Consider the following 16021-nt stretch of genomic DNA (forward strand, 5'->3'; position numbering starts at 1 on the left):
GCACCCCTCGGCGCCTGCCCTCACCCGGTCCGGGCACCTGCCTGCGGCTGGGACGCCCGGCGCCCCCGCGGCCTCCCACAGCGGCCGCGGACCGCGGGGGCGTCGGCGGGGCCGGTCCGAGGCTTTGCCCCGCGGGGGCGGCCCCGGGGGCGGCCCAGGGGGGAGCGGGACGCCGCGGGCGGCCGGCCGGCAGCGCCGGGCCCGGCCTCGCCCAGTCACTGGGGAGGAGGCGGAGCCGGCGGGGCCGCAGCGGCGACAGGTGCCCGCGGCGGCGGGATGGTGGCGGCGGCCGGCGCGGGGCCGTAGGGCAGCGGCGCGCCGGTCCGGGAGCGGGGAGGCCATGGGCAGCCGCGGCGGCCCCCCGTGCCCTGCCGCGCCTCGGCCGCCGGCGCTGGCGCTGGTGCCGGTGCTAGCGGTGCTGGCGGCCGGGGCGGCAGAGGCGCGGGCTACCTCGGAGAGCTATCTGCCCGGCGCCTCGGCAATGGGCACCGGCGCCCCGCCGAGCCCCAGCGGCACCACTTTCGAGGAGACGCGGCTCCACGTCTTCACCCTGGACTACCCCCACGTGCAAATCCCCTTCGAAATCACGCTCTGGATCTTGCTGGCCTCCCTCGCCAAGATCGGTGAGCGCGGCCGTCGGGCCACTCTCCTTGTTTCCCTCCCTCACTGCTTTCCTCCGTCCTCCCCGTCCGGCAGCGGCACCGGTCCGGTGCGGTCCGTGTCCGGGTGCGGGGCCGGAGTGTGATGCTCTGCGCGGGGCGACATGCCGGGGCGTGATTTGGCTGGTAGGAAACCGGGTTTTCTTGGTTAGGGAACGCGAAGGGGGAGAAAAGAGATTCCCTCCAGCCCTCTGCGGCAAGGCGTAAACCCCGGGCTATAGAAGACTCTACACCCCAGCGCTCAACCCCGTGAGGCTCTGCCTTTTCCGTGAGCTGTCATTTGAGTACTGTCTTCTTTTTCTTAAAATAACGCCGGATATAATAATACTTTAAGAACAGAGGAAGCAGATCGGTGCAAAGCAAATATTTATGGGGATAGAGTAAGTCTCCCTGTCCTACTTTCCCACCATTCACTTATGTCCCGAAAAAGACAAAAAAGACAGCACTGCATGAGTAAGGAAGGCCAGCTCTTCCCTCATGTGGAAAATATTTGTACTGCATAGTTTCACTGTGTTTTGTGCAGCTTATATATAATGTTTTTAATTAGCTTTCTATGTTCCAAATAGAAACACGATTACAATGTAATCATCTAAAGAATGGCAGGTAATGGCGTACTAGAGAGCTATTTAAAAATTGGCACATTTCTGTAAGTGATGAACTTTGTATCTTACCTAGAAGGTAATCTTACGGTAAGAAATAAAGGCGTGGGAGCAACAACAACAAAAAAGGTTTACTCATACTACAGTTGTTTGATTCAGGACTCTGAGTTTGCAGTGGAGAGTAGAGTTCAATAAAAAATTATGATCATACTCATTCTGATAAAACAGTTTCATAAAACATGCAACCTTGGCTTCTGATGATAGTGAGATTTAAATAGACTGTGTCACATTCTGGTTAGTGGTCAGGTAATTAGGATGCTGCAAGAAAGATTTGTACTAACCTCCTGTCAAGGCTGGTGCTGTAGTTGGGGGCCTGATCCTCTATCCAAACAGCATGCTATGGCTTTACTACTTTCTGCTGAAATGTTGCATGTTACTCCCATTAAGGGTACATGTATCTTGATACATGTATTATAACACATTGAAGGTGCATGCTTAGTCCTGAGTATGTATTTAGGTGTTTGCAAATCAAAACATCATATACTCAAATATATCATGGACTCCAGTAGCCAGAAAATAGAGTTTGTTAAAGACCTTAACCAGCTGAGTATTGTAACATTGCTCTGGCTTCTGAGTATGGATACAGCAAGAACATTTGAATAAGCTAAGACTAGTGAAAAAAAGCTGGTTTCTTAAAGATTACAGGGAAGCCATTTGAAACATGTAGACACACAGACATACACAGTAGTATATGAATTTCTGTAGGACTGTATTTTCTAACTATTATGATATTTCATAAGTGCATAGGCATCTAAAAAGTAAAAAAAAAAAAAAAGTTACTTGATGACTTTTCATTTTCTGATCTGGCTCCAATGCAGTAAACAAGCAAACAGCACAGATGAGGAAAAAGAGCATATAGTGTTTAAATCCCTTCAGTTGTACCAAACTAAAGCTGATGTGGCTAATCTAGGGCATGCTGCTGGAAGTGTGCATGCGCTAACCAATGAGGGCTGGATCCAGGAGAGGCCCTAGGTGTGGCAGTGCTCGGCTTTGCCACACCTATCTGCAGGCGCCCTAACTCCGGGACTGGAATTAGGAACATCCAGTTCTTTCTCCTGGAGCTCTGTCTGTGATTCCTTATCCAGTGAGTGCATCAGGTAAACCTTCCCAGGACAGACTTGTCGCTCCTAAGCCACATTCCTACAGCATCAATTTTTCACTTGCTTGTGCTTTGTTTTATAGTGCAGGAAGGCCCGATGGGCAGCTCTCTAACCACCAAGATACAGAAACGTCAGCTCTGTCACCTCCTACTGTGTTACAAGGAGTGGGCCTTGTGTCTCAGTTCAGAGAGATGGAGGGGGGGTTTCCAGCCCATCTCACTGCCTATAGCCCCAAGAGAGAGGCCCTGTGAGAGAGGAGGCTCTCCAGTGCATTCCTTTCCCCAGCTTTTCCTGCTGGGCAGCACTGGCATCTCTCCCCTCATGCCAAGCAGCATGAAATCTACCTCGAGACTCATGCACTGCCCAGGAAACTTTGGTGCTTAATCTGGCATCGCAAATTCCTTTCTGGGGCTAGGCACTGAATGCTTATGCTTGGCACTGCCAAGCAGCAAACCTTTATGAGTGGAGCCCTAAGGTCTTTTCAGCTGTAAGGAGCCCAGAAGATAGGGTCACATTTAGTAACAGCCTTCACAGTGCGTGAAGGATCCCAAAAAAACCCTTTATCGCAGAGCCTGCTAAGTGCCTGAAGAGTCTTTTTGAACAAATGTGTTTTTGCAGAAGGGCAGTTTTACTTTAGCTGAAATGTTCCACCATTTCCTAATTTTTATAGTGGGTTTACCAAAGAGGTTTCTCAGATCCTGGCTGTGATTGTGTCATTGTAGGCTAGGTTTAGAGGGAGCAAGAAAGCATGAAAAAGGAAAACCTGAAGCTGGCAAACAGAACTTGAACATTTTGACAAGGTACATTTTCGCGAAGGCATTAGAAACATGGTGCTTTTTATTCCAGCATAGAACAAGGGCACATTTTGAAATCAATTTTCAAGAAATTGCCTTGAACAAAATTGTTATTTCCTGGCTACGTCTATCTTATGTGTTGATACAGTATAGATGGTATGTTACTCCATGAGTGTGTTAAGTGGGACCCAGCGCACCCAAAGTATGCTGCAGTGTCTAGGCAGTGAGACTTACCTATTTACCTCCCAGTTTTGCTCAATTCTTGTGCTAGCTGATCTATCAGATCCATGTTCCCATCACTTCTACATTTAATCACAAATGCACAATTAGAAGTGTTTCTTCTGGAAACTGAGCTGATATCCTTCCAACACTTCTCTCCTTTAAAAATGGCTTAAGCTGTTCAGAGGGCCCTTAGAAAACTCCCTTGTAATCAGAAGTACAGATCTGAGTGGCATTTCCAGCATCAGAGAGCACTGGATTTCACCCAAGAAGGAGGATACCAGGACTCTGCAGACTTTTAGCTTGAAGAATGTTGAACTTTCATTTTAGGTAGATAGCCTTCTGCCCTAAGGCCTGAGGGTAGACATCTTCCATGCTGTTGAAGCTGGGTCACTGTATGGTCAGGAGCCCCAGAACAGGGTTAGAATAGGGGAAAGTAGTTGTAGTCCTGGGTTCAGCATAGAAGTCTGAGTTTTCATGTACTGCAGGCGCTTATGACCTAGGTGCTTGTGACCATGTGGCTGCTCCTAGGGCGCTTGTGAACATGTGGCTGTAGATCTTTCAGAGCAGGGAAGGTGTCCCTCATCTTGCAGGGCACCTGAGCCTGATGGGTGTGCACTGGATTCTAAATCCAACTCTCTGCCCTTAAATAGGAAACCACAACCTCTCCCTGATCACCTCTGAATGGTTTGCATGGAGGCAGGCAGTCTTGCAGGAGTTTTAGTGCTGCTTACATGGATAAAAAGCACATTTAATTTAATGGGAGCCTTTCCATTATCTTTAAAGATGAGGTGGAATCACAAAAATTCTGAGAGGGTATGGACTTTTCAAAGAGTGACTTGTAAAGAAGAAAAGAAAAAGATGTTTAATATTCTCAATAGACATTTCATCGCCATTGTGTTCTGACTGGATGGGACAGTGTTTGCTGACATTAAAAGCTGCTTTTACAAAAATCTCCTCCTCTTCAGTTTTTATGGAGAAAATGATTTAAGGTATTTTGAAGGGCTTAAAAAAACTTTTGGCAAAATCTGTTTACTCAGGGGAAACTTCAGTCACTGTATTGGAAATTTTGGCCTCCTGCCACTGCAGAAACTAAGACAAACCATAAAATCTTTATGTGGAAGTGGCTGAAAGGTGAAGAGTCAAGTCTTCAACTCAAATTCTTGTATTTTAAGGGTCGTTGCCTGTTCTGCCAATATACAATATAGGTGATTCCGTTTTCGAAGAATGACAGAGAATTTGGCCGTCCTTCTAATGAGTCACATAGGCCGTATTTCTAAATATTGAAAAGCAGTCTGTGTTCATCCAGAAAGGAAACAAATGTAGCTTGAACTGCTTACTTTTTAAAATAGCTTTAATAGTTATAGAATATGCAAGTTAAAAAACTATAGATTAAAACAGCTTTCCCCTTGGTCCTTCCTAACCATTTGTTTTGGCTGGTAGTAAGTTCAGGCTTTCTTTTACTCGGAAAAAATCTGTGATGAAAGGAGAATTAACAAAATAAGTGTTACAAGATACAGAAGCCTGAAATTGGGAAACTAGATGTGAACTATACCAAACTTACACTGGTTTAACTGTTTCCACGACAGGTGTGATTTTTACTGAAATAGTTTTACTGAAATAGATGCCCGTTATTACCACACCCAGTGTTTCCATGCAGCTCTCATTTAAAGTGATTTAAATGCTTTTTAGTTTGGCAGGAATTGTGGGATCTTGTGGGTGTGGATAGTTTTCTATATAATTATGTGGGCCAAATATAGATAAGGAGGAGCCTGGAAAAGATTGGCATCACCAAGACCTGGAATGTGACCTTGGTGCATAAGGTTCATCATTCCATTAGATTGGCCAGAGTAAGTTCCTTCAAAGCTTACCCCATTCATTACCAAAAGTATCCTTACAACAGCCAACTTTTACAAGTAACAAGAATCTTTAAATCAAAACTGCATAGCTTTGAGAGTTTTAGTAGGCTAAGGAACATTCAACCATTAAGTCCTCATTCAGAACCTTTTTTCAATTCATTTTTTTCAGTACTTTGCACAGATTTTTATGAGAGACTCCTGACACTTCTAGAATGAATATGATACAGAAGAATGAGCGTAATAACATAGGCTACAGCTTATGGTCACTTTATGGAAAACATGCTGCTTCTTGTGAAATTAATTTGGAGATGCCTCTAAAATTAGAATAGTTGTGTCTGTAAATGCCTCCTCATGGTGCCTGGGGAAGTGACCATGGGTGACTGGGTGCAGGTCACATGTACTAGTTCCCCTCCCTAGCTTTGAGACTCTAAAAGACTTCTAAAAATGAAATGAATGTACTTTTTAAACTCCTTTGTGAAGCTGCACATGGAGGAAGGGATGGTTAGCATGAGTACTTTTTTCCTCTATCTAGATGTAGTTTGCACTAGAAAAGCGTTTGGATTGTGTTTCCTAAGGATTCTGCATTACGAAACACCCACACTTCCACAAACAGGACACTTGCTCAGAGCTTCTCCAGCCAGCTTAGCTAATAAAAGGAACATCTATCTACTAAATTGTCTCTCCACCAAATTAACTGAATTAACTACCCTAGCCAACAGATTTGCCTTGACCTGTTGTGGCTGTCCAGTTCAGTCTTTGCAATGAAAATGAAATTGCTCTGTGGTTGGTGCTTGCTTACGATAGAAGCTAAGGTAACAGAATCCGGAATAATCTTTTGGATTCTGTATAAATAACCATTTCACTTTCTTGTGTTTGAATTTCCTTTGAAGGCTTTCATCTTTATCACAAGTTGCCCTCAATTGTACCTGAAAGCTGTCTCCTTATTCTGGTTGGATTGCTTCTTGGTGGGATTATTTTTGGAGCAGAGGAGAAGTCACCACCTGTAATGAACAGTGATGTTTTTTTCTTGTATCTTTTACCACCCATTGTACTTGATGCTGGATATTTTATGCCAACTCGTCTTTTCTTTGAGAACTTTGGTACCATATTCTGGTATGCTGTGGTGGGCACGCTCTGGAATGCCATCGGCATTGGGATGTCACTTTATGGAATTTGCCAGATCAGTGCCTTTGGTTTGACTGATATCACACTGCTGCAGAATTTGCTCTTTGGCAGCCTCATTTCAGCTGTGGATCCCGTGGCGGTGTTAGCCGTTTTTGAAAATATTCATGTCAATGAGCAGCTTTACATCCTGGTGTTTGGAGAGTCTTTGCTGAACGATGCTATCACTGTGGTAAGTTACTTGATAAATGATTAGTTAATAAAAACGATAAATGATTGTTTGCATGCCACTCCACTATATCTCTTTGTATCTGGTTATTACAGTTTGCTAATAGAAGTCAAGGAGTGCTAATGTATTTATGTAATTCTCTAAACTTCAGATTTAGAAAGTATGATAGTCTTACTACACCAGAGTAATGTGTAACAGTAGCATATTTACTCTACAGATATTACTACCTGATCTCTTTAGTTTCTGTATCTTTGAATTCTGTTATTTCTGTAAAGTGAAACTGGAGGTTTTCCTCACCTGCAGAAATGTCTTTGGACAATAGAGGGAAAAGGCGCAATGTGGGGCGTCTCAGCATGTTCACAGGAGAATGGGCAAATCATTGAGATGACGCAGGACACGGTTTTGCATCTGCCCATCCAGTTGGAAGTACCCTGAGACTACCAATACATTTCTCATAGGCTATAGATGAGGTAGGACAGCCACCTGGAAGCAGTAATTTCTAATCATTAACTAGCAGAACTTGGTTTGTGGTTCTGACCTAAGGGCACCAATCTTCACATTCCATTAACACTCTAGTGCCCCTTATTTGTACCTGATGACAGCATGTCTCGGACATTACTCCCATTTATCCATGCCTTACTTGAAAACCTGCCCATGACAGCTATGTCCTGGCATGCTTTCTGATTTGTGGGACATGGAGATTCAGTTTTTCATACGCCAGAAGGATCAGAAAGATTTATTAATTGGGTCCGCACCTTCTCTGTCTCTGGCACGCGCTTCTTAATCTTGTTCCATTCTATGCACTGTTGTCCTTCAGTTTTCCCTTTTTCTGGGACTTTGCCTCACGTGCTTGACATGTATATCTCATCCTTTAATTTGAGCCTTTGTACTGACCATTTCTTGTTTGCCTGTGGAAGTACTGTTTTTTGGGAGTACTGGTGTTTTTTTTTTTCACTTAGGCTTCGTGTTGTACCTGATTCTCTTGCTATCCAGTCATCTGAATCAGCTCCTCTCTTATAGGCTTGCCTTAAAGCCTAGCTTTTCTCCCTAGCTTACAGCTGAAACTACCTGCCATTATTAAGCTGGTACTTAAGCCAGGCCTGAAAATTAGTGAATGTAAATATCAAGTTTCAAAAGGCTTATCAGTTCAGCCATGGCTGTGTCTGCTCACTCCTAATGGACACTTCTGTGGCGGAACTCTACATACATGTTTTTCTAGGGGAAGAAGGTCTGTTTTTATGTGAATGTAAAACTTTTTTTTTGTGTGTGTATGTGTGTATTTTTCCAACCAAAATAACTTTTTTCCAATTGCAAAAATCAGTCACCTTTTCACTGGAGCAGCAGTTAATCCAGCAGGATTTGCTAGGAAAACACTGCATCTTGATGATGGAATTATTCATGCATGCCATAACTCAATGGCAAATTACTCCAAAACACCATTTTTATAGGTGCTGGCGTAGCAATTTAATAATCATGATGCATGGCTTTCCTGTAGGTGTCATTACTGCCTTCTTTGGAGGTAGTCCTTTCTGATGGCACGCTTGCCCAGATGCCCTAGCACAGGGGTGGTACTCTGAGGAGTCTGTAGAGCCAGCCCAGTAATGCACTGGCCATACATATATTCATGAGGGAGTGAAAGGAATTTAGAGTACTTTTGGTCTTACTTCCTAGCTATCGCTTAAAGGTAGCACTTGGCAGAAGATCAAGTGATTTCCACATGCTAAGCAGTGGTCTGCTAATGGTTCCTTGTTATGATTTTGCACACCTGCAATCATGTGATTATATGTAGAACATGATCCAGGCTGTCACTTGGATTGCCCGTGGGGTGTCCTTAAAAGACCTGGCACCCCATGCCCATAGCAGTGCTGCCAGACCAATCGTTGCTGCCAGAGTTACTCAGCTATCTGCTCAAAGGAGATGCTGTTTTGTAAATGCTGTCTCTTTATTTGCCCTTGTTGTGTTACTGGGACAGCTGATAAAACCAGCTAGAAGGAAGAGCGCAGAACCTTCCAACTTTCATCTCCTGGAGCCCTTGAATTCCACCTACCCTGACAGGTGGCTCCAATGGGGTGCAGAGGCAAAGCAGGAATGGGGATGAATGCAGGCAGGCCATCCATAGAAGCTGCCTAATGCCTACAGCCACTGCAGTATCAAAAAACCCAGGGGCTGCACAGATGGGTAGCGCAGAACAGTGTGGCTTTAGTAAACATGCTTTCGAAATACTTTAAACCCTTCTTCCTCCTATCCGCTTGCACTACTTGGCTGCTCCTAATAAAAGCTTTTATTAGGATAGCAGTGTCATCTGTGCTTTCTCTTTTCAGAAAACATACTACCATGCCTGCATTTTAGGTACAAAGCGAGGTGTGTTTTCTTAGGAATCTCAGCTCTTCTGTGTTTCTCAGATGGTCTTTCATGCCTGGTAGTTTTTTGTGATATGCCTGTGCATTTGAATGATCCTTATTCCCCACTGATGGAATTTTGGAGCTTGAATTTGGCTGAGGACAATGCTTGCTAGTTGGCTTCATGTTCAGAGTCGGTGCGTTAGCAAAGACTGGGTCAGTAATAACTATCACAGTGATATTAAATGGCAAGATCATGTTTTGAAGTGGAGTGTTAGCAGTTCAAATTCCAGTTCTAGGTTTAAAATCACAACGAAGGAGCCAGTGTAATTACAATAATATTATTACCATGTTAGAAAACATTACAGCAGCGCGCTGCATTCTGCCTCTGCTGAAAACATTATTTTAGAGTGCTTTAAAGTAATTTCAAAATGAAAAACTAATATCCAAGAGCTGGTGAAAATAAGCAATTAGTGTCTAGGTAGAGTAGTGTGAGACAAGATTAAAAAGTGATTGTTGACTAATACTTCTTGGTGTAACCTTCAGTGAGTTCAGCTGAAGGATGATGAGTAAGTGCAAATCTTGAGCCTGGAAAAAAACCCAACGTTCTCAGAACAAATGTACTTCAAACTGTGACCAGAGTTGATGTTAACTCACCTGAAAGTTTAGAGAGGGCTGTAAAACTGAACTGCCATAGAGTAAAAGGGAAGTGAACCTGATTTTTATCTCATTTACAGCAGTGTAAATAAAGAACAATAGGAACGAGATTAAAATCATGTTCATGACGTTCCATAGACTTAGCTGCTGCTTCTATCATGGCGGTCTGGTTTTGATCCGAGGTACAAAAGAGAACATTGCTTTTCTTCTTTCAAATAATTTATGACAGCAGATTTGAGATTTATGGAGATGTCTGTATGTGGACACAACAGGCTCCATTCTGTTTGCAGAGTGAATACTTTGCTGTGAAGTTGAAGTGATGTTATGGAAAGGCTTTTGCTTGAGTAGATCAAAATTATATGCTTCTTTACAAGCAGCTCTTAGTTGCCTTATTTTGAAGACTTGCCTTTATATATATTTATATAGTTACTCTTTAAAAAATAAAATAGGCTGTTTAAAACTCCACTTAAAGAAAATAATAGTCTTCCATGATGCATACCAAGGAAGTATTCTGGCCAGGTCAAATTCTGTAGATGTGTTGAAGAACGACATAACTCTGGGGTGGTCCCAAGTTTCAGCAAGTAACTCGGGGGAAATCCTCTTGTTGCAAACAAAGCAACTCAACAGTATTTTTTTCTTTAGTCTATGATTCAAGGCATCCTGGGAGTCTGTGGACTGAGAGGTCCTTGTAAAGTGACCAACAAAGGCACACCTGTTGCCAGTAGGTTTAATTCTGGGATGCTTAATGCAAATCCATAAGGCCCACAAATCAAAACAAGGTGGAAAAACAGCATAGCCTATGACAGTACTTTCCTGTCCTGCACAGGATGTAGTAAGAAGAAACAGGGCAAAAAGACCGTGAGCCTGCCTCAGAGCAGCAAGATGAAGGGATTTGTGCAGGTGAAAAAGGACACTACGCCCGGCTGCACTTGTCCCGAGGGCATCATTGTTATCAATTAAATAGTTCATGCTCCTGCTCTTGTCCTGTTTGTTGCTTTGTAATGAAAATGACTGGTGGCCATGCTGCGTTTGATTTAACCTTTTTCCATGCTTGCTCTGGAGTATATTTTTTCTTTTCTTTTTCAATTCCTTCCTTTCACTTAGCCCAAAGGACCCATAATAGGTCATGCCTTTGCAGTAATCTGTAGTGAGAACTTTTACCTCTGTAAGACCAATTTTGGCCAAGAAGAGCCGCACAACTTACCTTCTGTCACGTGAGAGAGAACAAGACTGAAAACATGACAAATCCTTCCCAGTGACTATTCAAACAACTACATTGTTGGCATAATGCAAGTACTGATAAAACATTGTTCTCTCAAATGCCATTTCTGATAAAGAAACTTATTAGGTTTACTAAGAAGTCCAGAAAGAAAGTGGAGGTTTAACTCCCGCAAGCTGTCCAAGATGTTTAAAGTGCTTATTGTGACCACAGTGGCTTAGCCTGTGAACCCACTGTGACATGAACAAGTGCCTACGACCAGGCTTAAATCTCTACAAACGACCTGCGTAGCCATCACAGTATCTCATGGCTAGGAGCATACATGCAGCACCAGGCAGTGCATAAATCTCCCAAATAAGTCTGCAGATGGGGAGACCCTTTAAGGTTTCTTTAAGAGTAACTGATTCCATTGTTGTCTGTTTTGTAGTAACTGAAATACTTGATATTAGAGAAATGTGGACTTCACATCATTCTGTTTCCTGTGTAACCATAAAAGCTGTCTGGCTAAGAAAATATGGTAATCCCATGGACTCTGTTTTGGAGGATGGTTACGAACACTTTGAAAATTAAACTGGGGAAACACATAGTACCAGCTCTTTTAATAGGAACTGAATCCTAATCTCTAGAAGTAATCTGGAGTTCGAAAAGTCTTTGAACTATTGGATGCCTAGTGGTTAATTAGAAATTAGTTAATTAATAAGAAATTAATTAGAGAAAGAGTACTTCATGGATGCCGTGTTTCTTGTTTCATGTTTCTTGTACTCCTTGGGGTGGTCACTGTCCATCATCTCTCTACCTCACCCCATGCCAGATGAATCTGTATGGTTCAGTTAAATTCTGCAGCTCTCAATGTCTTATGTGGATCAGAATAATTTGGAAAGAACTTGATTTCTTGATTTTTCACAGATTATGGAACTGTATTTTTTCCGTTTAATTTTATTTTAATCTGGAGAAAATCTGAAATGGCCATTTGTGGAGAAATTAGAAGCTCTGCAAATAAATGGATTTAAAGAAAGATTAGACAGATCCATGCTCCTGGCCTGCAGAATGGCATGGGTTAAGAAACGTGTCCCATTTGCAAAAAATGGGAATAATTATATTTACCCTTCTTTGTGGACAGAGCCTTGGGTGACATAGTTAAATGGGAGGTGTCCCTGCCCATGGCGGGAGGGTTGGAACTAGGTGATCTTAAGGTCCTTTCCAACCCTAACTGTTCTATGATTCTATGATTCTATATCTCCCTGATATTTGTGGTGGACAAGTAATATGCCAGAGGTAAACAACAGTCTATCTTAAAAGTGAGCTCAAGATAGATAGAAAAATTCAAAATTCAACATTGAAGCAGAGGAATGTAGAAGCATAAAGGGAATGTAAAAGTTCAGAAACATAATGTGCTTTTTTTTTCCTCATAGGTCCTGTACAATTTGTTCAAGTCTTTCTGCCAGATGCACACAATTAAGGTTATTGACATATTCGCTGGGATTGCTAACTTCTTTATAGTGGGGATCGGTGGAGTATTGATTGGAATCCTTTTGGGATTTGTAGCAGCCTTTACCACCCGTTTCACCCATAAAATCCGAGTGATTGAGCCACTCTTTGTCTTCCTATACAGTTACTTGTCATACATAACAGCTGAAATGTTTCATCTCTCAGGCATCATGGCGTAAGTACCCTGATCTTTAGTACTAATAGTACTCAAGTAAGAATGTAAAAGGAAATTGCAGAGTGGTCCAGGTTTTGCAAACTTTGCCATATGGCATCATTCCACCATGCATAGCAGTGATGCTGGCTTGAGGATTTCCGGCCTGTCCCCTCCCGCTTCCATCCCATTCTCTTGGCTTGCCACCACACCAGCTGTGTCACTAAAACTGGTCATGGCTTCACATCATAAACCATATCTTTGAAATGCTCCAAGTTAAAAATAATCCCTTGTATTTTCAGTGGAATTATTCTTAAATCAGTTTGGTGACCTGTGTCCTCATGTGACCCCACAACTAGTCATAAGGGCATGGCTGAGGGGTAGCCCACAGTGATGTAGGGGCAGCGATGACTGGGAGGGAGTGGGAGTGGTTGTTGGGAACTTTGTGAACTGGCTTCACTTCTGATGCCATTGTGAAACTACATATTGTGAAACTACGTCTTAACACTTAGTCATGTGAGCATCCAGTAAGTACCATTCAATGAAGACAATATATATATCATTAAGGCAAACTCCTGCTGGATTACAAGCGCAGTAAGGATTGAGTGAATGTAAAATTTCCAAAGTCTAGTCCTATGGTAACATAACCCTTTAGTTTAGTATCTTGATATGTGTGCCTGTGTGTTACAACACTCTCTCCACATCATTATGTATAAAATAATATTATTCTTCCCAATTCCAACAGATAAAAATGTTTTCACTCCTGCTTTTTCACTCCTGGGCTTCAGTTGAGAGAGAACACAGCCTCTAGCTTGATGCTGTTTATACTGTAACAACCTCAACTTTATAAAGAGCCTTTATGACATTTGATATACTTAAATGGTTTGCTCTGATTCCAAGTAATATTTTTAAAGGCCAACCTTCTTCAATGATTTTGTATTGTTCTAGTGGCAAATATGAGTCATTCAGGAGTTAGGAGCATAACTTTTTAGGAAAACTCAGATGTTACTTCTGAGTATCCCTAATACTGATAATACCTTATCTGATTATTATCTTTTAGGAAAGTGAATGACAGGTTTGCTATCATAGATGTGCCAGTATAAGGTTTTCTGGGACTGGGAAGGAATTTACATGGACATTTACAGCTGATGATTTCAGTGGTATAAAAATAGATCTATGCCATGAAACGAGAGGGGTTAGTACTTTAATATAAGTAAAGAGCTAAAGATTGCATGGGTTTCTTTCTCTGATATAAGTCTAAATAAAGAAGCATATACATCCACTTTGACCAAGTTCATAAATGTGCCATCTCTTTCCCTAGCTTCTATTCATAGCATTTGTGTGGTTTCTAGTTTCCTCCACTTCTTAAGTCAAATGTCCTTGACATCCTATGATCAAATACTTAAAGGGTTTCTAAACCAAAAACGTGTGGCTAAACTGTACATGGAAAAAGATTGTGGCAGTGTGCATGAAAATACTGATTTGAACATGCTGCACCCAGGATACAATGGAAAGGCCACACCGGGTCAGCTGGTGGATCAGTGGATCCACTGCATGCCAGTGCCTGCAACCAGCAGGCTGGTGCTTCCAATGGCACCAACAACCTAGTCATTTTCATTTGTAATCCTGATTGAGTGCAAAACCGAAAAGAAAACACAAAGTATTTCTTTTCCCTCCAACAGTGCAATAGAAAATAAGTTATCTTTAAAATGTCCTGTATGTTTTTTAACTCGAAATGTATTTTGTAACAGCTAACAGAGCTGGATACATCTGTAATGCCTTAGGGGGGAGGAGGAAGGGCTTTCTGCAGCCATGTAGTGTCTCAGCTGTCAAGGGACGTAAGCGTGCCCCCTCCCAGCAGTGTTGCCAAGTGCCTGTAATCTCTACATCCACTTGGCATAAATCTACCCCGTGCTTTTCACATTTCACTGGGCTTTGAACTGCAGAGAATATTTTGCTCTGTGTCACAGTACAACATGCATCAGTATTGAGTTCCCTGTCATTTTCTGCAGTGAGTGACTCACATCAGGATTGCTTGGGACTGACTTCAAAGTCAGTCCTCCTTTGAGCATGTAGCTGGACCGAATGACCTTCAAGCGTCCCTTACAACCCAGATTGTTTATTCATTATATGCTTCTGTGGCCATTTATAGTTCAGCCTATAGGGAATAATTGCCTGATCTCCCCTTTCTCACCCATATCCACATGAGTCTATTAAACTATTGATTCCCACTTCCTGCATTAGCAGGTTTGTAAAGAAACTCAGCAAGATCTTGTGGTTACATGTTGTACCATACTTTAGGGGGAGAATATGAGCAGGAATATAGAGTGTTACCAAATAAGAAAGATAGATACACTAAGTGCAAGCAGGAATTCGCTGGCAGAGGAGTAGAGGGGAATGTAAGGTGCTTGTCCCTCTTCTGATAAGTCTGTGTACTCATTCTGAGGACAAACAATTCCTGAAACATCCCTGTATAACCCCAGCACCACGTTACCTGGCTGAAACAGTGAAGGGACTGAACCATGTCCCGATGAGCTGCAGTGAGAAAATCCTTTTCCGAAAGAGAGGAAAGAGCTTCTACTGTAATTAGAGCCAGGTTTGAATCAGGATCAGGGGTGTAAAACATAGAGATGTGACTCTGAACTTTATTTGCTTGCTTCCATTTCTAATTACAATGCTGCATTTTCTGCTTACTAATTTCTCATAAAGGCTGTGATGCAGCAGAACTAATCATATATGTTCCTTTTTTTTTTTTTTTTTCATTTGTAACAGCGAATTAGCAGGCTGAAAGGAACGAACATTGAAACTACTGTAAGTTTAGTAGGTCAAGGAAACTTGAGGATTGAACCCAGTGGCCTAGTTTATTGCAGTCATGACAGAAACTGTACTGTTTGCACAGGACTTTTATTCTTCAGAAGCACAGAAAGTTGCCTCCCCCCCCCCCCCCCCCCTTCTTGACCAAGGCAACTGCCTCAGGTCACAGAAGTAGAAGCCACGGTTAATGTATGTGGTTAAGAAATGTAAAATAAAACACACCTAAGCTTTTGTTTTGATTATGGTGGCAGTAAAAATTTAGTTTGGGAAGAATGCATTATAATAATATACATAAAATCTTGCATAGTCAAAGAAATTCATTTTATATTAAACTCTAACACTATACTGCCATATTATTTTCAAAATGAAGACAATTCAACAGGGTTATTTTTTTTTTCTCATGTGAATTAGTACTCTGAAGAGATACCAGATTCATAAAGTGAGCAGTGATTAGCTGTGGAATTTTACTTAACTGAAGAGTAACAAGTAATGTACAGCACTATTTGTTATACTGCTGAACCAATTCATCAATTAGTTAACACTAATTTAATGAATTCAAAATGTGTCTGAAAATAATATTACAAGAGTGTTGTCCCTTTAAATTCTAGTGGTTAAGCATAGTAGATGTTTTAAGTTACAGCTTGCAAGGATCCTGATTAATCTGGTGGCAGATTCTTATCAGACATCTATTTACAGTGTCTGCATTACCTCA

General features: G+C 42.2%; 1 protein-coding gene across 1 annotated transcript in view; it reads left to right on the plus strand.

The window, feature by feature from the left end:
- Positions 1-302: 302 nt before the first annotated feature.
- Positions 303-16021, plus strand: part of LOC136013617 (sodium/hydrogen exchanger 2-like) — a 33035-nt gene continuing 17316 nt past the window's right edge. Inside the window, exons 1-3 of the mRNA XM_065677764.1 lie at positions 303-623; positions 6181-6644; positions 12269-12519. Of these exons, the coding sequence (XP_065533836.1) occupies positions 341-623; positions 6181-6644; positions 12269-12519 (998 nt within the window). The 5' untranslated portion in view covers positions 303-340. The remainder of the gene's footprint in view (positions 624-6180; positions 6645-12268; positions 12520-16021) is intronic.

Source organism: Lathamus discolor, chromosome 4, assembly GCF_037157495.1.
Source record: "Lathamus discolor isolate bLatDis1 chromosome 4, bLatDis1.hap1, whole genome shotgun sequence".
Lineage (NCBI taxonomy): Eukaryota > Metazoa > Chordata > Aves > Psittaciformes > Psittacidae > Lathamus > Lathamus discolor.